At 39.8% G+C, this 23,625-nt stretch overlaps 1 protein-coding gene across 1 annotated transcript; it reads left to right on the plus strand.

The window, feature by feature from the left end:
* Window positions 1-4,134: 4,134 nt before the first annotated feature.
* LOC138881735 (uncharacterized) lies at window positions 4,135-4,638 on the plus strand. The gene has a single exon (XM_070161985.1). The coding sequence runs from the start codon at window positions 4,135-4,137 to the stop codon at window positions 4,636-4,638; it is 504 nt and encodes a 167-aa protein (XP_070018086.1).
* Window positions 4,639-23,625: the final 18,987 nt, after the last annotated feature.

The following is a 23,625-nucleotide window of genomic DNA, read 5'->3' on the forward strand; positions in this document are numbered from 1 at the left end:
GAATCTCGTGGTGCCAAGTTAGGATCAAGCGTTAGAGATGCGTAAAATCGCCGCGGTTCGGACCTTTTTGGACTGATCTATGATATAAAAATTCAAGAAATAATGTTTTCCAGAAAATGCGATTCTGCGGTCGAGAATGCGGTCGCATATCAGGTATGCGGACCGCATAATTACCGCAAAGTGAGTCAGTGTGTTGGTCAAATTTGAGGTCACCTATGCAATCGCATTACCGATATGCGGACCGCATAGTCATCGCACATTTCCCTTGGGATTTTTTGAGGGGCAGTTCTGCGGTGCATTATGTGACCGCAAAACGGGTATGCGGACCACATTTCTGCCGCATACCCAGGTAGTGTGTTCAGATTTTGGGAGCGCTTTTGCGGTCCATTCTACGGGCCGCATTTCCACTTTGCGATTGCAAATGCGATCGCAGACCTGACTCGGGGCTCCAATTTTCTAAATTTTTAACCCGACCCTTTATCGATATATTCGGTGTTATAGCTCATTTTGAGCATATTTCCTGATGCTTTTCGAGGGAGAGAGAGGGTCTTAGAGAGGGAAGTGCTTCCCATCAAATTACTCCATGAAACCTTGCCAAATCTTTGAAGATAATCAAGTGAGGGCACTTAAATCTTCATCCCAAGAGGTAAGACTTCATTACCTCAGCTCTTATTCTATGCTTAGAAATAAGGGATCACAAGTGAAGTAATTCATGGGTATAAGAATGAATATCTTGCATGCATATCACACCATAGAATATTGGGAGGTAGTGAACTAAAAAGGAAAGCAATTGGGGTATAAAATGATAGAAACTTCTCTCAAAAGGGCCTAAGATCACAATGCACCTTTAGTGTTTGATAGTATGCTCAAAATAAGCTAGAATCTCAATCTCGTCTCAAATGCTCAATTTAATTTGTAATTCTTACACAATAGATCGAAGTGCTAAAAGTTCCGGAATTTTGTAAGGAATAAGGAAAGCTTTATTGAGGTATGTATGGCTAAAACCCCGTCTTTTAGAAATTGAGATTTATCGGTGTTTGTGTGAATATGGTAAGATTAAAGTTGAATTGTTGCATTTCTTGTTGTTTTACATGAGTGGGTGTTGTAACCTTATGTTAGTGAAAAATGTGTCCCAACATAATCAACTTGTTATCTTGACAGCTTGAAAAGGGCAAAGGTATGAATTATGAATTGGAAATGTTTAGACCTTAAATTTAGTTTGCAGCTGAATATGTTGTGCTATCTACGTGAAATCTTATCTATGTTTACAATTTAAATTGCTCTTGTGTGCACCTATTGTCCTAACTGGCAAAGCTAATATTGAAAATTGGGAACAATGTAAAATGCGGCCTAGTGCCAAGAATGATTTGATAAGTCGTGGCCCCAAGTGCCTATGGGATGATATATGAGAAATGAATTGATTTATGAGAAGGGAACAATGCCTTGATGAGGCGACCTAGCCGATCGGGTCGAGATCGGACTCCGCTCAAGATAGCGGTGGTATTGTGAATAAATAATGAATAGTGTGAAATGCCCCAAACTAAAAGCTATGGGAAAATGATGTGAAAGTTGTATGATTCTTTTATTTGATAATGTGGTGATCGTTTAAAGTTTTGAGTTATACTTGTGATTTCTAATTCTTGTATGAAAGTTCTTTCTAATTTGATGGTGTTTAGTTATACATACTAGTGCTATTCGATGGCACTAATGTCCCTTTTTCCGGGGGCGCTACATTTTTTAAATGAATGTAAGTGGCTCCATAGAGGATAGTGCCGGTCGTGTGTAGCAGAGCATCCCTCTTCTCAAGATCTTGGTGAGCCCCTTTATCCTTCAAGGGGCTATATTGTATATCTTTGTATTGTGCACTTTCCCTTTTGAGGTATAGCCGGGGCCTTGTTGCCGGCGTTGTCAAACTCATCTTTTGTATCCTAGAGGCTCTGTTGACATATGTGTGGGTTATGTACTGGCGTTGGATGAGTCTACGAACTATGATGTAATTCAAATTCTCATTTTGCTAAAGTGTAATTGTATGTAATCTTGGGAACTTAATTACGGATTAATGTTGTGATTTAAAATGAACTAACTTTGTAGAATGCACTATCTTTCCTCGTTTAAGAAAATGAATGAAAGCATGGTTTCCTTATTCGTATCGAGTTGGGTAGGAAGTGGTTGATAAGGCTTGCTCAGTTGGGTTTACTCGATTGAGTGCCGGTCGCGCCTCCCGAGGTTGGGGCATGGTAAACTTGGTATCAGAACCTAAGATTTTAGAGTGTCCTAGGAAGTCTCGGAGCCGTTTCTGGTAGAGTCCTTCTTATCGGTGTGAAGTCGACCACATCTATAAGTTGGGGGCTCTTTGGGAATTTAGGAATAACACCCTTCTTTGATATTCTGGATCGTGCGGTGAAACTGTTCCCTCTTTAATTAAGTGCGTTGCTCTATTTTCAGAATATGGCACCTAAGAAGAAAGCGAGAATTGGCCAGGAAGCCAATGCTAATGCCACCTCAGGAATGGCTGATGATTCCCTGCTTGTTGATGTTGGTTAGGGTAGCCACCCTGCTATTGCTCTACTAGATTCTTCTACTTCGGAGCAGACTACCCCAATTCTTACACCTGTGGAGGGTACCATTATCCCTCTCGTTGATACCTCTGTCCCACCTCCAGCTCCAGTCTCCGGTTCTGGTATTTATGACGGGGATCATAGGGGAGCCATTCAGATGTTGACCCAGCTAGTGGCCTCTCAGGCCCAGAGGTCAAATGTTGCGCCCAGTTCATCCAGCCAGCAAGGGGATTCTACTAGTTCTAGGGTGAACAGATTTCTTCAGTTAGACCCTCTAGTGTTTACGGGTGCCAATCCATAAGAAGACCCTCAAGATTTTATTAATAGATGCACAAGACCCTCAGGGTTATGCGTGCGACTGAGACAGAGGGAGTAGAGTTGGCTGCCTACCGTCTGAAAGGGGTGGCCTATTCATGGTTTGAGTTGTGGGAAGATTCCCGTGGGGAGGGGAGCTCTCCGGCGAGGTGGAGCGAGTTTGCTGATGCCTTCATTGATCAATTCCTGCCCGCTGAGACAAGGGCAGCCCGGGCAGCAGAATTTTAGAATTTGAGGCAAGGTAACAAAAGCGTGTGGGGGTACCACATGGAGTTTGCTCGCTTGTCCAAGTATTCCATTCATATGTTGCCCACAATGGAAGGGTGCGTTGGTTTGTTCAGGGCTTTAATTCTTTAACAATTAATGAGGCTTCTACGGCTGCATTGAATTCCGACATGAATTATGGGAAGATGGTAGCATTTGCTTAGGCCACAGAGAACCGTAAATTAAAGAACAAAATGGAGAGAGAGGGTAACAACAAGGCCCGGTCTACAGGCAACATGAGAGAGTCACTAGGTGGGGGAAGATCAGCTTTCAGGGGAGGATCATCAGAGACTTTCCAGTCTCTTGCACAGTCTTCAGCTAGTGCACCGCCATCAAGGCCCATCCAGTAGCAGTGGAGTCGTTTCAAGCTCAGTCAGGGCAACAGGGGATCCCATCAGTGGGGTTTATCAGGAGGGAGGTTCCAGCAACAACAGAGGTCCCCGTGCCGTAGGTGCGGGAAGATGCACTAAGGAATTTGCTATATGGAGTTACCTATATGCTATGGATGTGGGATGAGGGGTCATTGAGAGGCATTGTCGTGTACCCCACCAGGGAGCATGTAGGGGCACAACTCAGCCACACGGTCCAACAGCTGCTACATCCTTAGCCCCCTCTCCAGCTCGAGGTACCCCAACACCCGTAGGGCGTGGTGCAGCTAGGGGTGGTGCGCAGAGTTTAGGAGGACCCAACCGGTTTTATGCCATGAGTGGTCGCCAGACTGCTGAGGCTTCTCCGATGTTGTTACAGGTTTTCTGACTGTCCAATCTCATATGTGTATGCACTTATTAACCCTGGTTCCACCTTGTCCTATGTTACCCCTTTTGTTGCTATGGGATCGGGATAAAGCCAGATCAGCTTCATAAGCCCTTTTTGGTGTCTACCTTAGTTGGTGAGTCTATTACAGTTGCTCAAGTTTATAGGGGATGTTGTTACGGTACGGGGTAGGGATATCGCGGCCGATCTTATTGAGTTAGGGATGGTCGACTTTGATGTAATAATGGGAATGGATTGGCTTTATTCATACTTTGCCAAACTTGCTTGTCGGACTAGAACCATTAGACTTGAATTTCCTAATGAGACCATTATTGAATGGAAGGGAGATAATGTAGTACCTAGAGGTCGGTTTATTTCTTACCTTAAGGTCGTGAAGATGATCAAGAAGGGGTGTATCTATCATCTAATTCGGGTCACGGACACCAATGCAGAGGCGCTTAGCCTTGAGTCTGTACCAGTGGTGAATGAATTTCCGGACGTCTTTCCAGATGAACTCCCTGGGATTCCACCGAACAAGGAGATTGATTTTGGGATCGATGTGATACCAGGCACGCAACCTATATCCATTCCACCTTACAGAATGGCACCGACAGAATTGAAAGAGCTAAAGGAGCAATTGAAGGATTTGCTAGAGAAGGGTTTCATCCGTCCGAGTGTGTCGCCATGGGGTGCACCGGTCTTGTTTTTTTGTAAGAAAGAAAGATGGATCGCTGCGGATGTGTATTGACTACCGGCAACTCAACAAGGTCACAATCAAAAACAAATACCCTTTGCCAAGAATAGATGATTTATTTGATCAATTGCAAGGTACTACATGTTTCTCAAAGATTGACTTGTGGTCTGGGTACCATCAATTGAAGATAAGGGAGGAGAATATTCCAAAATCAGCCTTCAGAACTTGGTATGGGCACTTTGAATTATGGTAATGTCTTTTGGGCTAACAAATGGCCCGGCAGCTTTCATGGATCTTACGAATCGAGTCTTCAAGCCCTTTCTAGACTCCTTTGTGATAGTTTTTATTGATGATATCCTCGTATATTCCCGAAGTCGGGAGTACCATGCTGCCCATCTCAGGGCAGTTTTGCAGACTCTTCAGCAACATCAATTGTATGCAAAATTTTCGAAATGTGAATTCTTGCTTGAATCTGTCGTGTTCTTGGGACATGTCATTTCCAGGGAAGGAGTTCTAGTCGATCCTTAAAAGATTGCAGCAATGAAGAATTGGCCTAGACCTACCACTCCAACTGAGATTGGCAGTTTCTTAGGCTTGGCCAGGTACTACAAGAGGTTTGTGGAGGGGTTTTCTACTCTTGCCTCTCCATTGACTAAATTGACGCAGAAAGCAGTTAAATTCCAATGGTTTGATGCTTGTGAAAAGAGTTTCCAAGAATTGAAGTCAAGATTGACAACAACACCGGTGTTAACCCTACTAGAGGGTACAGAGGGGTTTATAGTACATTGTGATGCTTCGAGAGTCGGGCATGGGTGTGTGTTAATGCAACATAGCAAGGTTATAGCCTATGTTTCTAGGCAACTCAAGAATCATGAGAAGAACTATCCAACCCATGACTTAGAGCTGGCAACAGTGGTGTTTGCACTAAAGATTTGGCGACATTATTTGTATGGGTCCATGTGGATGTATTTACGGATCATAAGAGCCTTCAATATATTTTCAAGCAGAAAGAGTTAAATCTGAGGCAAATACGATGGCTAGAGTTACTCAAGGACTATGACATTGATATTCTCTATCACCCGGGAAAGGCTAATGTTGTGGCAGATACACTTAGTCGAAAATCCATGGGAAGTTTAGCTCATTTAGAGGCTCATTAGAGGTCGTTGGCCAGGGAGGTTCACCAGTTGGCTAGTTTGGGAGTTCGCCTTGCGGACTCTAATGAAGGAGGGGTAATTGTGAGAATAGGGCTGAATCATGCTTGTGGCAGAGGTGAAAGAGAAGCAATTCGTGGATCAGTTGTTAGCACAACTAAAAGAGGGGATTCTCAAACACAAAATGACAACTTTTTCCTTTGGCATGAATGCCCTATGGTACCAAGGCCGCCTATGTGTTCCTAATATTAACGGTTTTCGGGAAAGGATCATGGCAGAAGCTCACACTTCAAGGTATTCCGTGCACCCTTGTTCCACAAAAATGTATCACGATCTCAAAGAAATTTATTGGTGGAATAACATGAAGAAAGATGTGGCAGACTTTGTGGCAAAATGTCCGAATTGTCAGTAAGTAAAGACCGAACACCAAAGGCCCAGTGGATTGGCTCAAAGCATAGAAATTCCAATATAGAAATGGGAGATGATCAACATGGATTTTGTGGTAGGGTTACCACGCACTCCGCGCAAGTTCGACTCAATTTGGGTGATTGTTGATCAACTCACAAAGTTAGCGCACTTCTTGCCAGTCAAATCTACCGACACAACAGAATGGTATGCTCAGTTGTATATCAAAGAAATAGTCAGGTTACATGGCACTCTAGTCTCAATCATTTCAGATCGTGGGGCTTAGTTCACAACCAACTTTTGGAAGAAGTTTCAGCAAGGTTTTAGGTACACAGGTAAATTTTAGCACAGCTCGTCCATAAACAGATGGTCAAGTAGAACAGACTATTCAAACACTTCAAGACATGTTGCACGTTTGTACTCTCTATTTCAAGGGTAGTTGGGATGACCATTTGCCACTCATAGAGTTTGCTTACAATAATAGCTTCCATGCTAGTATCCAAATGGCACCATTCGAGGCACTGTATGGTAGGAGATGTAGGTCTCCCATTGGGTGGTTCGATGTTGGAGAAGCGGAATTGATAGGGCCAAACCTCGTGCATCAGGCCATGGAGAAAGTCAATATCATTAAAGAGAGGTTGAAAACTGCTCAGAGTCGCCAAAATTCTTACTCGGATGTTCGTCGCAGAGATTTGGAGTTCAAAGAAGATGATTGGGTATTTTTGAAGGTGTCCCCTATGAAGGGTATCATGCGATTTGGAAAGAAGGGAAAATTGAGTCTGAGGTATGTAGGACCATACAGAATCATTCAGAGGATTGGTCAGGTGGCATACAAGCTCGAGCTGCCACCCGAAATGTCATTAGTACACCCGGTCTTTCATGTGTCCATATTGAGGAAGGTAGTGGGAGATCCGTACACTATTGTGCCAGTTGAAACTATTGAGGTAAATGAAGAACTGTCATATGAAGAAGTTCCAGTTGCCATTCTTGATAGGCATGTTCGGAAATTGAGAAATAAGGAAATTGCATCCGTGAAAGTATTATGGCGCAACCAGCAAGTTGAGGAAGCCACTTGGGAAGCTGAGGATGAAATGAATAGAAAGTATCCACATTTGTTTGAATAGTCATGTAATAGCTTTTATGCATTTAGCTCATATGCGCTCTTATCTTTAGACTTGATCTATGTAAAATTGTCCCCTTTTTGGTAAAATGTTGCTTATACGACCATGGTGGATGACTGTACAAGTTATGTTACGTTTATGAAATATGGTTATGCTGTTAGGATATGTTCTGGGGCTCTCTGACAGGTGGATAAGGCCTAGATACAAAGGAAACTCTGGCGAAATTTTCGGAAATATAGGGAGTTAGCTAAATTTGGGAGACTGGCAACATATTTCAGGTTATAAAGAATAGAAGATTGCACTAAGACTGTTAATAGGTGAACCTTGATCCTCATTCGAGGACGAATGATCTTAAGTGGGGGAGGATGTAAGGCCCCGTGAATTTCCTACTTAAAACCCCGAATCCCGTGGTGCCAAGTTAGGATCATGCGCGGTTCGGACCATTTTGGACTGATCTATGATATAAAAGTCAACAAATAATATTTTCCAGAAAATGCGATTCTGCGGTCGAGAATGCGGTTGCATATCAGGTATGCAGACCGCATAATCGCCACAAAGTGAGTCAGTGTGTTGGTCAAATTTGACGTCAAGTATGCGATCGCATAACCGATATGCGGACCGCATAGTCATCGCACATTTCCCTTGGGATTTTGTAGGGGGAGTTCTGCGGTGCATTATGCGACCGCAGACCGGGTATGCGGATCGCATTTCTGCCGCATACCCAGGTAGTGTGTTCAGATTTTGGGAGCACTTTTGCGGTCCATTTTGCGGGCCACATTTCCACTTTGCGATCGCAAATGCGATCGCAGACTTGACTCGGGGCTCCAATTTCCTAAATTTTTAACCCGAACCCTTATCGATATATTCGGTGTTATAGCTCATTTTGAGCATATTTCCTGATGCTTTTCGAGAGAGAGAGAGAGAGAGAGAGCGTCTTAGAGAAGGAAGTGCTTTCCATCAAATTACTCCATGAAACCTTGCCAAATCTTTGAAGATAATAAAGTGAGGGCACATAAATCTGCATCCCAAGAGGTAAGAATTTATTACCTCAGCTCTTATTCCTATGCTTAGCAACAAGGGATCACAAGTGAAGTAATTTATGGGTATAAGAATGAATTTCTTGCATGCATATCGCACCATAGAATATTGGGAGGTAGTGAACTAAAAAGGAAAGCAATTGGGGTATAAAATGATAGAAACTTCTCTCAAAAGGGCCTAAGATCACAATGCACCTTTAGTATTTGATAGTATGCTCAAAACAAGCTAGAATCTCAATCTCGTCTCTAATTCTCGATTTAATTTGTAATTCTTACACAATAGATCGAACAGCTAAAAGTTCCAAAATTTTGTAAGGAATAAGGAAAGCTTTATTGAGGTATGTATGGCTAAAATCACGTCTTTTAGAAATTGAGCTTCATCGGTGTTTGTGTGAATATGGTAAGATTAAAGTTGAATTGTTGCATTGCTTGTTGTTTTACATGAGTGGGTGTTGTAACCTTATGTGAGTGAAAAATGTGTCCCAACATAATCAACATGCTATCTTGACAGCTTGAAAGGAGCAAAGGTATAAATTATGAATTGGAAATGTTTAGACCTTAAATTGAGTTTGCAGCTGAATATGTTGTGCTATCTACACGAAATCTTATCTATGTTTACAATTTAAATTGCTCTTGTGTGCACCTATTGTCCTAACTGGCAAAGCTAATATTGAAAATTGGGAACAATGTAAAATGCGGCCTAGTGCCAAGGATGATTTGATAAGTCGTGGCCCCAAGTGCCTATGGGATGATATATGAGAAATGAATTGATTTATGAGAAGGGAACAATGCCTTGATGAGGCGACCTAGCCGATCGGGTCGAGATCGGACTCCGCTCAAGGTAGCGGTGGTATTGTGAATAAATAATGAATAGTGTGAAATGCCCCAAACTAAAAGCTATGGGAAAATGATGTGAAAGTTGTATGATTCTTTTATTTGATAATGTGGTGATCGTTTAAAGTTTTGAGTTATACTTGTGATTTTTTATTCTTGTATGAAAGTTCTTTCTAATTTGATGGTGTTTAGTTATACATACTAGTGCTATTCGATGGCACTAACGTCCCTTTTGCCGGGGGTGCTATATTTTTTAAATGAATGTAGGTGGCTCCATAGCGGATAGTGTCGGTCGTGTGTAGCGGACCATCCCTCTTCTCAAGATCTTGGTGAGCCCCTTTATCCTTCAAGGGGCTATATTGTATATCTTTGTATTGTGGACTTTCACTTTTGAGCTATAGCCGGGGCCTTGTTGCCGGCACTGTCAAACTCATCTTTTGTATCCTAGAGGCATATGTGTGGGTTATATACGGGCTTTGGATGGGTCTACGAACTATGATGTAATTCAAATTCTCGTTTTGCTAAAGTGTAATTGTATGTAATCTTGGGAACTTAATTACGGATTAATTTTTTGATTTAAAATGAACTAACTTTGTAGAATGCACTATCTTTCCTCGTCTAAGCAAATGAATGAAAGCATGATTTCTTTATTCATATCGAGTTGGGTAGGAAGTGGTTGATAAGGCTTGCTTAGTTGGGTTTACTCGATTGAGCACCGGTCGCGCCTCCCGAGGTTGGGGCGTGACATTATCGGATTCCGAGACGTAGGCCGGGTTTGAGCTAATTTCGAGATGTTTGTGTTAATTTGATTATTTTTCCTTGGGCTTTGTTCCTTTAGTGTATATTGATGATAATATACTAATTTTGGTTAGATTTGGCAGATTTGGAGGACGAGTCAAGAGGTAAGGGCATCGCGGGCTAGAGGTTGGACCGGTTTGAGGTAAGTAATGATTGTAAAATATTATCCTGAAGGTATGAAACCCCAGATTTCATATCGTTTCACTTCTTTGAGGTCACACACACACTAGATGACGAGCGTGGGAGTGTGCACCGTTGGTGATTGTGACTTGGTCCGTCCCATACGACTATTAAGCAGCGTATTCGATTGAAAACTATTTGATACTTTTGTGTTTTGGAAAGTATTATTATGTTTTGAGTTGAATGCTATATTTGGGTCTCGTGCCAATTGTTTGGACCCTTAGGAGCTTTTTACTACTATTCCTCACAATTTTGACTTAATATTTGTACTTAGTTATGCTGTGTTTTACTTATTTCATAACTCAATTGTATTTACCTAGTTTTGATTATATAAATGATATTTTGGGCTGAACTGATAGTCCGAGTGGCTTGTACGGCTGATGGCTGAGAAAGGCCGAGGGCCTGATTGTGAGGTTGATGACTAAGAGCGGCCGAGGGCCTGATTGCGAGATTGATGACTAAGAGAGAGGCCGAGGGCCTATTTGTGAAGATTATATATTTATGGATCGGGCTGCATGTATATATATATATATATATATATATATATATATATTTATATATATATGGGGATCGGGCTGTAAGCCGCAGCGATATGTTGGATCGGGCTGCACGCCGCATCGATATAGCGCTTGGGCTATAGGAGCCTTTCCGGAGTCTTCATACCCCAGTGAGCGCAGTCGGTTATATATATTTATGGATCGGGCTGCACGCCGCAACGTTTATTATAAGGTACATATTGAGCGTGAGTGCTGAGTGTGAGCGCTGATTGATGAGAGTTAAGTCTCGAGTGACTAAGAGGCTTGCCTGAGGGCTATATATATATATGAGTGATGCTTTGCCCGAGGAGCTTGTTTTTATGAAATTACTGTTTTCACTCCTCTTTATACTGAGTCTCTATTGAAAATGTTGAACAAATACTTTTAAACAACTTTCATTGAAACTGGAGTTTTTACGAGATGTTCGGAATTTAGTCACTGATTTGGATTCATTATTTCAACTGAGATTTTTATGTTATGAGATGTATATGATTTATGTTTGCTCGAGGTGATGTATACGAACTATATTTTGCCCACGGGGCTGATTATGATTTTTATCACTTTTACTATAAACTATATTGAACATCTATTTAAACTGTTGGAAAGCATCTTCAAATGATTTTTACCAAAAGCTGGATTTAAATGAGATGATTGACTCGTATTCTGATTTGAAAGCTTGTTGTGCTTACTGAGTTTATCATGATGTGGATTTATCATTTCCTGCTGCTCAGTCTTTATTTACTTTTATTTCTTACTGAGTTGGCGTACCCACATTACTCCATATACCTTGTGTGCAGATTTAGGTATTTCTAAGCTTGGCGGTAGGTACATCGGATTTAGCAAGGTAGCTACTTGGCGATCGCAACCCTGCTTTTCTCCCTTCTTATTCTCACTTAGTGTATTCTGTGATTTTTCCCGACCATATTCATCTTGAGGTTGTCGGACAGTTGTAGTAGATGCTTATGACTTGTGAAACCTCGATGTAGGACTTGTGTTATGTTTCCGTACTAGTAATTTAGACTTGTACTATGAGATTTCTTGTTAATTAATGGCTAAAAAATGACTTTTATAGAATAATGGTTTGATTTTGGAATTGTGTTAGCTGGCCTAGTTTCACGATAGGCTCTACATCACAACCGAGTCGGGTTTTGGATCGTGACAAGTTGGTATCAGAGCCTAGGTTACATAGGTCTCACGAGCCATGAGAAGGTTTAGTAGAGTCTCACAGATCGATATAGATACGTCTGTACTTATCCTCGAGAGGCTGCAGAAACTTTAGGAAATCCCACATTCTTGAATTCTCATCATGCGATATCGATTCAGCTTGAAATATAACCCTTGAAATTTCTTCCACGTGTTTGTATGCACGCATGAGCACTCGGTATCAGTTGTGCATCGACGACTTGTGATTCTCTGATAAAGGGGCGAGATATGACTTCTATGTGTTGATGTTGGGCCAGTTTGGAGGACTTAAGGTCGGGTTTTTCCTATAGCTTGAGCACCGAGGTGCTGATTATGTGAGCATATGCATCTGGATTTATATGTTCGATATTGTCCCTTTTAAGGGATGTGATGACTGGATAGCTACGTGATGATGATATGACTGCGAGATGTGTTCATATGAATTGAATGATACGAGAAAGGTCTGCTTGGGGGTAGCAATAACTATCTGGTGTTAGATTTCCATCGTGATTTGATGTATAGCCCCGAGTTGTGGGTGTGTTAAAGGATCTTTTCATGTTGCCTAGTTGGGAAGTGAGGTAGATTCACGTTGTGATATGAGTTCAGACTCAAGAAGATTAAGTGATTGCGTGATGTTTATGATTGTGGAATGGTATAAAGAGATGTTAGTTTGAGACGAAGCAGGTCGGTTATCTCCTGCGGCGTGTTTTGATGTTTGTGTGATCCTTATGTTGTTTGTTGGAATACCTCTTTTACCATTGAAATATACTTGTTGAAATTTGAATTTGGGTCTCTTAAGAGAGTGGGCTTGACTATTACGAGGTTTAATACGAGATTTGCAGAAGATTTGAAGTACTAGATGGTCTGTGTTACATGAGCTTATAAAGGATTGAGTTTAATCTCACTATGATATTATGGCAGTAATATAGTATATACATTATGAGTTACTGTGTGTTTTGATCTATGGCTTTGAGCCAAGTGGGGGAGTCTGCTATTGATCAGTTAATTGCACGGTTATGTGCTATGGTGGTTCCAGTTTGGGGCATACTGGTGAATTAGTTATGGCTCACAGAGGTTGAGATCGAGGATGACCCGAATAAAGGAAATTTTGGATAGGGGTTGTGTCATGCTTTATGGGCATATAAGAATTTATGGAATGACTTGAGTTGTTATTGGTGAAGAATGTAATGTACATAGAGCAGGAATTTATTTGAGTTGCATTAAGGTGGAGTTACTTTCTGTGGTGTTTGAGTGATAATAGAGCACATGTCATCTGGTCTGTTTGATTAGTCTAATTGAGGTTTGAGCATAGTGGATGACTCTCGAGAATGGTTCTAATGGGTTCAAGATTTTACATGTAATAATTAGAGATTTTTAGGTTGTGTATTTGGCTATAAACTGAGGTTTACATTGGAGGATGACAAGACTTATGGCATTTCTACATCACTATGGATTCTACACACCAGTATCAGGTAGGCAAAGGTAATGGCTTTAGATTTGTAGAGGGTCTCTTCAGAGCGGGTATCTCGGCTGTGGTACTTTTGGAGGTGCTTCAGAAGAATACAATGGTTTATGAGATTTAAAATAGTGTGGTTTTATGCTAAAGTTCACGGGGTAAGTTTTAGATAACGATAGTGGTGTACTAGCAAGGAAATGTATCAATTTAAAGGTAATTCGAAAGGAACTCAGAGAATTAGGACACCTTGGTAGTAGGCTAGATCGGCATATGGTAATGGGTATGATCGGTTCTTGGGTGCTTATGAATGGGTGAGTTTCTATAGGTGCTTCGTGGTAATGCTCTTAGGTTTTGATGGCTTGTGTAGCTTGGTTGAGTTAGAAGGAGTCAGTCCTGATGGTTCTATTTTGTGCAAAGGGGATACGTAGAGTTCTTGATGATTTCTACTACGGTTAGAGATGTATATTTTCTATTGGCATGAGGAGTATGGGATGTATAGTGATTTTCTCCTAGATGGGACTAAATGGAAACGTTCTTGGATGGTTTGAGTACGTAGTTGCTTGTAGCTCGGAGTGGATTATGAAGTTCTCATATTTATCATAGGATGGTATGGTATATGCGGTATGTTGTGTGGGGTTGAGATTTGCATGTGTAAGGTCATAGTTCAGTTTTGAAAGGAAGGTTATAAATTTTTAGGCAACATGGACAGCTTCAGATGGATAGATAAATAAGATTACTGATTGGTGTGGCTTGATGAGGGTATACATTTCAGAAAGGGCGATGTTTGAGTTATGGATACTTCATTAGTATTGCGGCACTATCTTGTTTGATCGACTGCTGATATTCAAGGTTTGCTTGGTGGCACAGAAGAATTTTAGAAGTACCCCGCATGGGATGATCGAGTATTAGGGATATGTTAGATATTCGGGCGGTGGAGTTGGGATCAGATAAGGTGATTCGTGTGCTTTATGGATTTGGAGACTGGAGTTTTCATAAACAGGTTATTTCATGGTTGTGAACTGTGAAGATGTGGGCAAGCTAGTCAGATGATAGTATGTGCTATGATTCAGTCATTGTGAACTTTCGGAGAGTTATTTATCTATTGTGGGTAACCAGAGTTGATTTGGGGTTTATTGGTAGGCCAATATGGATGTGTGTTCTGCATCGAGTTGGATATGTCGACTCCGAACTGCTATTGTTGAGATAGGTTCCATTCGGTTCTTGTTAAGCTTATTCGTGTTTCGAGATTATTTGTGAGTTACTCTTGTATGCTACGCGGGATTTTGATTCATTGATTATATGCACAAATGATGTGTTTCTATTTGGTCTTTATAGTGGAATTTGAGTGAGATGGGTATCTGGGTGCTGCATGACTGATTGCGCATTGGGTATGTTCTTTCGGATTGGTGTGGCATTGCATCATTTGCCTCTCCGTGGTTATGGTGATTCACTCTTGGTACTAGACATCAAATTGCGCGTGGTTATTGATTTTGAGAAGAGTGACTTAAGGTGTTTCATGTGGACCAGTGTTTGGATAGGGTCGCGCATTGCAACAAAGTTATGTGGAGGTATGATCCTTTGGGTTAGATTCGTGTGTTTTCGTTCTACGATATGTGATGGGCTCTCAGCATTGTATGGTGGTGGTACTGGTAAGCTTGTGATACAACTCTCTCGTTTGAGTCATTTTTTCCATAATTTGAGTATATTTGGATTGTTGCTTATTGGTGCACGGGTCTCACATGTTGTGGATTTAGATTGTATCAATGTGTCATATCGCTAGAGTGGTCGTGTTGGATGAGATGAGGTCATTGGGATCTAGAATAAATACTATCGAATTCGATTTCAGCATGTTGGAAGGATAATATCGGGATTCGGCTTAGAAATTTAGTATGGTCCTTGCCAAAGGAGAGGGAGCTTCATGAATGGTTAATCTAGTGGATGGTTATGACTTTTTGCGTGTTTCTTTCATCATTGGCAGTATACGAAAGGGTCAGAATGAGACTTTATTTGATAAGAGGTTTATTATCGGTGTTTGGTTGTTGTGTGCAGCTGTCGTGAGTTGAAGTTATCGCTACGAGTGATTGAGTTACGTGGTATATCATATTAATTGCATCTAGGGTTATAGATATGGTTTATTACAGCCTGTTCGGACTTATCCAACATATAGATGAGAGATACAGATATTATAGATAAGTTTGGAAATAAAAATTTGGTTCTAAGATTCACGGGCTTGGTTGAATTGTGAAATTTAGTTATGATGTGTTATCTGACCTATATGGGGTAGGTTGACGTGGGATCACCCCCGGGTATGTTCATGGTATGGTTACACAGCGATTTGATGGTTTTTGGAACAACTCTGGGCATGTTCGAGGACGAATGTATGTTTAAGTGGGTGAGGATGTAACGACCCGACTAGTCGTTTTGAGCATTTGCTCTTCGCTCGCCAGTTCTCAGGCATGACTAGCCCCATGTGATGTATTATGACTTATGAAAATCATCAGTTTTGTTTTTCAGGATAATTGGAATAGATTTGGAAGAACAATTCTCAGTTCGAAGCTATAAATTTGAAAGGTTTGACCATGTTTTGACTTTTTAGTATTCGATCTCGGATTTGAATTTTTATGATTTGGTTAGCTCCGTTGGGTGATTTTGGACTTAGGAGCACATCCGGATTGTGATTTGGAGGTTCGTAGTAGAATTTGGCTTGAAATGACGAAAGTGGAAATTTTGGAAAGTTTGACCGGGAGTGAACTTTTTGATATCGGGGTCGTATTCCGATTCCGAATGTTGGAGCAGGTCCGTAATGTCAAATGTGACTTGTGTGCAAAATTTGAGGTCAATCGGACGTGATTTGATAGGTTTCGGCATCGGTTGTGGAAGTTAAAGTTTCAAAGTTCATTTATTTTGAATTGAGGTATGATTAGTGTTTTTAGCATTGTTTGATGTGATTTGAGGCCTCCACTAAGTCCGTGATATGTTTTGATACTTGTTGGTATGTTCGGGCAGGATCCCGAGGGGCTCGAGTGAGTTTTGGGGTGGTTTCAGACCATTTCTAGGCCATTTCTAGTTGCTGGTTTTTGGCTTCAGGGGTGTACAGTGCGTTAGCATAGATCTGGTTGCTTTAGCATAGAGAAATTTTTTGGAAAATAGAGCTGTGCTATGCAATTGCTGTCTTCCCGCAATCGCATAGAGTAAAATCTCTGTTGCACTGTCCCGACTTTGGAAGCTTATATCTTACAATCTATAAGGAATTTGAAGATGATCCAAAAATAAAAGTTTTAGCCCTTGATGTCTAGTTTTCCAAAGTTAAAACAATTGTAATATGGAGTTTTGTACAAAAAGATATAACTATTATACTAGAGGCTGTCCAGAAGAGTTCTACGCGATCGCGGGGGATGGCCGCGATTGCATAGGGTAAAAGAAGGGCTGAAAAATTTTGTGCTTCGCTATCGCATTAGTTTTTCCGCGATAGCATAGGGTAAATGCCTGGGCAGATTATAAAGTACTATATTTCGAGGGTTTCGGCCATTTTTGCATTTTTGGGAGCTATGGAGCTCGGATTGAGGCAATATTTGAAAAGATTTTCAGAGGATTGATTGGAGTAACTGTTCTTCACTCAAATTTGGTTAAATCCCATGATTATGTCTTGATTCTTCTCATTTAATTTGGGAATTTAGGGTGAAAATTGGGGGAAATGGAAGAAAATTTGGAGAGTTAATTTTAGGGATTTGGATGTCCATTTGATGTCGGATTTTGGTGAATTTGATATGGGTAGACTCGTGAGCTAATGGGTTTTCCAGTTTTGGGATTTTTATCGGATTTCGAGATGTGGTCCCGGGGGCCGTGTTTGAGCTAATTTCGGGATTTTTGAGTTAATTTGATTATTTTCGCTTGGGCTTTGTTCCTTTAGCGTATATTGATAATAATATACTGATTTTGGTTAGATTTGGCGCATTTGGAGGCCGAGTCAAGAGGCAAGGGCATCGTGGGCTAAGGTTGGACCAGTTTGAGGTAAGTAATGATTGTAAGTGTTGTCCTGAGGGTATGAACCCTGGATTTCACATCGTTTCACTACTTTGACTACTTTGAGGTGACTCACACGCTAGATGACGAGCGTGGGTGCGTGCACCATTGAGGATTGTGACTTGGTCCGTCCCGTACGACTATTAAGTCGCGTATTTGATTGAAAACTATTTGATACTATTGTGTTTTTGAAAGTATTATTATGTTTTGAGCTGAATGCCATATTTGGGCCTCGTGCCAACTATTTGGACCCGTAGGGGATTTTTACTATTATTCCTCACTATTTTGACTTAATATTTGTACTCAGTCATGCTGTGTTTTATTGATTTCAAAACTTAGCCTTATTTACCCAGTTTTGATGCTATAAATGATATTTTGGGTTGAACGACCTGTTTAATTGATAGTTCGAGTGGCTTGTGAGGTTGATGGTTGAGAGAGGCCGAGAGCCTGATTGTGAGGTTGATGACTGAGAGAGGCTGAGGGCCTGATTGTGAGATTGATGACTGAGAGAGTGGCCGAGGGCCTAGTTGTGAGAATTATATATTTATGGATCAGGCCGCAAGCCGCAGCTATATATATATATGGATCAAGTTGCATATCGCAGCGATATATGGATCGGGCTGCACGCCGTTGCGATATATTGGATCAGGCTGCACGCCACAACGATATAGCACTTGGGTTTTTGGATCCCCTACGGAGTCTGCTCACCCCCAGTGAGCGCAGTCGACTATATATATTTATGGATCGGGCTGCACACCGCAGCAGTTATTATAAGGTAGCTATTGGGCATGAGTGCTGAGTGTGAGCGCTGATTGATGAGAGCTGAGTCTCGAGTGACTAAGAAGCTTGCCCGAGGGGCTATATATATATGTATGAGTGATGCTTTGCCCGAGGGGATTGTTTTTATGAAATTACTATTTTCACTCCTCTTTATACGGAGCCTCTGTTGAAAATGTTGAACAAATACTTTTAAACAACTTTCATTGAAATTGGAGTTTTTACGAGATGTTCGGAATTGAATCACTGATTTGGCTTCATTTTCACTAAGATTTTTATGTTATGAGATGTATATGATTTATGTTTGCCCGAGGGGCTGTATACGAACTATGCTTTGCCCGCGGGGCCGATTATGATTTTCATCAATTTTTACTATAAACTGTATTGAACCTCTATTGAAACTGTTGGAAAGCATCTTCAAATGATTTTTACCAAAAGCTGGATTTTAAATGAGACGATTGACTCGTATTCTGATTTGAAAGCTTGTTGTGCTTATTGAGTTTATCATGATGTGGATTTATTGTTTCCTACTACTCAGTCTTTATTTACTTTTATTACTTATTAAGTTGGCGTACTCATATTACTCCCGCACCTTGTGTGCAGATTTAGGTATTTTTGAGCTCGATGGCAGGTTCATCAGAATTAGCAAGGTAGTTGCTTGGCGATCGCAGTCCCGCTTTTCTCCCTTAGTATATTCTGTGATTTTTTCCAGCCATATTGGTCTTGAGGTTGTCAGGCAGTTGTAGTAGATGCTCATGACTTGTGACACCCCAATGTGGGGCTTGTGCTATGTTTCTGCACTGGTTATTTAGACTCATATTATGAGATTTCTTATCAATTATTGGCTTAAAAATGAATTTTATAGAATAATGGTTTAATTTGGGAATTGTGTCGGCTGACTTATTTTAACGATAGGCGCCATCACGACCGAGTCAGTTTTTGGGTCATGACAGACGCAAGTGCCAAGTGATGGCGTGTGGGCGTGCACCGTGAGAATTGTTTCCTGGTTCATTCCATTACACCTCTTAGTGACTCTTTCTTGTTGATATATATGTTGTGATTATATGATTAAGGAAATGAACTGCAAATCATGTTAATTATCATGTTAGGGCTTCACGCCAATACTATTGAGACCCGAGTGGTCCTTTCTTGATGTCATCTCATTAGTTTCATGGATATTCTGTACTCAATCTTGTTCATGCATATCATATTATGTCTCTGTCTCAGTTGTTGTTATTTGGCACATCACATCATTGTTTCGGGCTAGTTTCATGGCATTGTGAGCCCGTGTGTGTGAGATTGGAGAGCGATGACTGAGTGAGGCCGATTGCCCAAATATGAGTGACAGTTATGGGGTCATGCTGCACGCCACAACAGATTATAGATTATGCCTTCACTGGCTTGTTATAGTGCTTGGGCTGAAAGGAGCCCCTCTGGAGTCTACATACCCTCAGTGAGCGCGGATGATATTATTGAGGGATGGATTTCCCTAGACTTGGATTTGTCCGAAGTATTGATATCTGGAGAAGGATTTCTCCTCAGGGTGGGATTACCCTTGTTCCTTGGTACCAGTTAACTTGAAGTCAGTATTGTATATATTCTGGGATGGATTTCCCATTGGTCGGATGGCCATATGCGGTACCGAGTGGTTGAGCACTTGAGAGTGGGAGCACACAGTACATTTTCGTATATTTCTAGCATTGACATGTAGAGATTTGCTGAGCTTTATATGTCACATTGTTCGGATTGGTATTTTGCTTTACCATTGAGTTGAATAATTGAATTTCCAATGTGCCTACTTTACTGTATAATTTAAATGTGTTATAAATGCTGAGGTTTAGTTTGTCACTACCTATCAGTCCATAGTTTGGACTTGTTACTTACTGAGTTGGTGTACTCATGTTAACCCCTACACCTTGTGTGCAGATCCAAGTATCTTAGGTCACTGTAGAACCTGTTGACTATTCCAGTCGCGGATTATCACCGAAGATAGCGAGGTAGCTGTCTGGCGATCGTAGTTCTACCTTTCTCCTTCTTTATCTTCCTTCTAGTACACTTTGGCTACTTTAAACTATTTTGGTCTTGTTTTGTTTTGGAAAAATTGTAATGTTGATTATGACTTAGTGACACCCGAGGTCGGGCTTTTATTTTTCCATTTTGGCTCTTGACTTTATATCTTTATGGAAATTTCAGTTGAAAAAGTTTCTTATTTAAATTTTACCGAAATATTGAACTACTTTGGGAATGTGTCGGCTGGCCTAGTTTCATGATAGGCGCCATCGCGACCGGGTTGGTTTTATGGTCGTGATAGTACTCCTTTAGAACCGTAAAATTTTACGTTACTAAGGTGCTAATAATTCTCGTTGGGATTGTTTGGTTGCGAGTAATTTTGTTGAAAAACTTGGAGGAATTTCTAACGCCTGAATGGAAGGTATTTGAAGATGTTAAAGATGAAGTGTTATGTAACTAACATATTTGTTTGCCACCTAATCAACAATGACTAAGAATCATTTGATTAAGAAGTGGCTTGCTGCCACGTGGGGGTGGGGTGGAGATTTTAATCTTTATCCAAACTTATTAGTTAATTAGTTAATGCCTCGTTATCCGGTAATTAATTAATTACCCACATAATTAAAAAATATTTCAAATTACTTAAAATATTACCCATTTTTAATACACTTTATATATTGATTTTATATGGCACCACATGACCATGATAGTCTATATATATATATATATAGACTATCATGGTCATGTGGTGCCATATAAAATCAATATATACACTATTATTTCATTAAAACATCCATGTAAAAATACATATATATTTTTCAACTTCTAATTTTCCTAATCTCATATAAAGAGTAAAAAATTTCGTATTCTTAATTCTTAAAATGGTAAAAATATAACCTTCTATTCTTGTAAGAAAATAATTTCTATCTTTAAATCTCATAAACTTTCTCATATTATGTGTATAATTGAAAGTAGTAATATTAATAACTATATAAAATCATATATATTTTTTTCAAACTATTTTACAAAAATATTTCACTCAAAATACTATATATATATATAATGATATCAAGGTTGTTAAACTTATAGGGTCTTACAATGACATAGTCACAAATTCTTTATAACCTCATAAATAGTTTTAATCCCTTCAAGCTCATATGGATTACTATGACTTATCCTAATATTAAAGTAGGGGATATAACAATAACAAAGGAAAAGAATACAAATAATCAAACACACAGAAAATCAAAGAATTGACAATAAAGAAAGAATGACCTCAAAGTATAACAATATTCTTAACACATCTTAAGTAAATAAAAAAAGAAAAATATTAAAGAATGAGTAATGAATAGATACATCATTCAAATATAAAAAGAAAATTATTTATATAGGTAAAAGGTTTTTCTAATTATGTACTTTTTGTTAGAGGCAACATGTGAAAAGACAATGTCTTGGAAGTTTATGAGTTTAGGTGCTTATGCTTTGGTTATCTTCAACTTTCTTTCAACTTCATATTTCTCTTCCTCCTATTGTACTTATTTGCATCATGTAAATGAACATCTGTGTACACTTTGATAGAAGTAATTAAATATAGTTTAAAAGCATTTTGTTTCGCAAACGATTTGTTCGCTCAGACTTAATGATTCGACCTTTCAACTTTTTGTATAGAATTTGATTAGCTTGGTTAATTTTAATGGTTATTTATTGAAATTTTTTAACTTCACTTGCAGATTTTGTTGATCTTCTACTTGTAAACTGTAGGATATGAGAAATTTGCGTGCAACCCCAAAATGTTTCGCTCCTAATTTATTATCACTATTTAAATCTAAGTTCTTTATACTTTAGTTATTCGTGGTAGAATGTTGGCTTAACATTAGTCTACTTTTAGACTATAGATTGTCAAAAGTAGTTAGAAGATTCTTATTTTTCCTTGAGTTAAAAGTTATATAATATTATAAGAGTGATGCAATCTCTTTTACTTTCTAACTGACCAAATGTTTCAACTTTTCAATTTATCATATTACACTTTTATTTTATTTTACATTTTCACGTGATGTCTATGAGGTTTTTAAAAATAATTTACTTATTATAAACAATATACACGTGTCACACGCGTACCTTAGGACTAGTAACAACTAATTATGATTCTCAGATACATAGGATATCATGTCTTAAGCAATCTATGTGAACTTATTTCATCTAAATTAATAACAAGTACTATTACATTCCTTTTACTAATATTTCACTTCGAATAGTTTTCTTTCATAACGATCCGACCGATCGTTTTGAGTACTTGCACTTCGCTCGCCAGTTCTTCGGCATGACTAGCCCCGTGTGATGTATTATGACTTATGTAAATTGTCAGTTTTGATTTTCGGGATAATCGGAATAAATTTGGAAGAACAACTCTCAGTTTGAAGGTTTAAATTTGAAAGATTTGACCAAGTTTTGACTTTTTAGTATTCGATCTCGGATTTAGATTTTTACAATTTGGTTAGCCCTGTTAGGTGATTTTAGACTTGGGAGCGCGTCCGGAATTTGATTTGGAGGCCCGTGGTAGATTTAGGCTTGAATTGGTGAAATTGGAAATTTGGAGTTTCCGGTCGACAATGGAAATCTTGATATAGGGGTCGGAATGGATTTCCGGAAATTGGAGTAGGTCACTAGTGTCATTTGTGACGTGTGTGCAAAATTTTAGGCCATTCGGAGGTGATTTGATAAGTTTCGACGTCGTTTGTGGAATTTGAAAGTTTCTAAGTTCTTATGTTGGAATTCGAGGTTGATTTGATCTTTTAGTATTGTTTTGAGTGATTTGAAGGCTCGACTAAGTTTGAATGATGTTATGGGATGTGTTGATATATTTGGTTGAGGTCCCGAGGGCCTCGGGATGAGTTCGGATGGTTGACTGATTGATTTTGGCACTTAAAGAATGCTGGTGTGCTGCTATTCTGTGATTTCCGCAGATGTGGACGAGTGGACGCAAGTGTGGAATGGTCGTCGCAGGTGCGGAAAATGAGAATTTAATGAGAACCCGCAGGTGCGCACCTGGGACCGTAGGTACGGGTTCGTAGGTGTGAGTAAAAGGGTTCGTATGTGCGAGTAAAAAGGCCGCATGTGCGGTTTCGCTGGGCGGAACATACAAATAGATGCCTTCGCGAATTTTTGGCTTATTTCATCAATTTCTCATTCGGGTTGGAGCTTGTGGTAGCAATTTGAAGAGGGAATTCAAGGAAATTTCGTAGGGGTAAGATTTTTGGAATTAAAACTTTTTTCTATGGTGATATTTTACTAATTAGACATGGAATTTATGGAAATTAGTTTTTAAAATTATGGGTTTAGGGTTTGAAATTGGAGACTTTGATTTAGAGGTTTGAAGGATCGTTTGTGGTCGGATTTTGATGTATTTGGTATGTATGAACTAGTGAGAGTGTAAGGATTCTAGTTTTGTGATTTTTATCAGAATTCGAGACATGGGCCTGGGGGTCGGGTTTGGCCAATTTCGGAATTTTTGAGTTAATTCAATTATTTTCA

The sequence above is a fragment of the Nicotiana sylvestris genome, chromosome 11, assembly GCF_000393655.2.
Source record: "Nicotiana sylvestris chromosome 11, ASM39365v2, whole genome shotgun sequence".
Lineage (NCBI taxonomy): Eukaryota > Viridiplantae > Streptophyta > Magnoliopsida > Solanales > Solanaceae > Nicotiana > Nicotiana sylvestris.

Bases quoted from the DNA above. Each gene is read 5' to 3' on its own strand.
- LOC138881735 (XM_070161985.1), top strand. From the start codon at position 4,135: ATGGGAATGGATTGGCTTTATTCATACTTTGCCAAACTTGCTTGTCGG.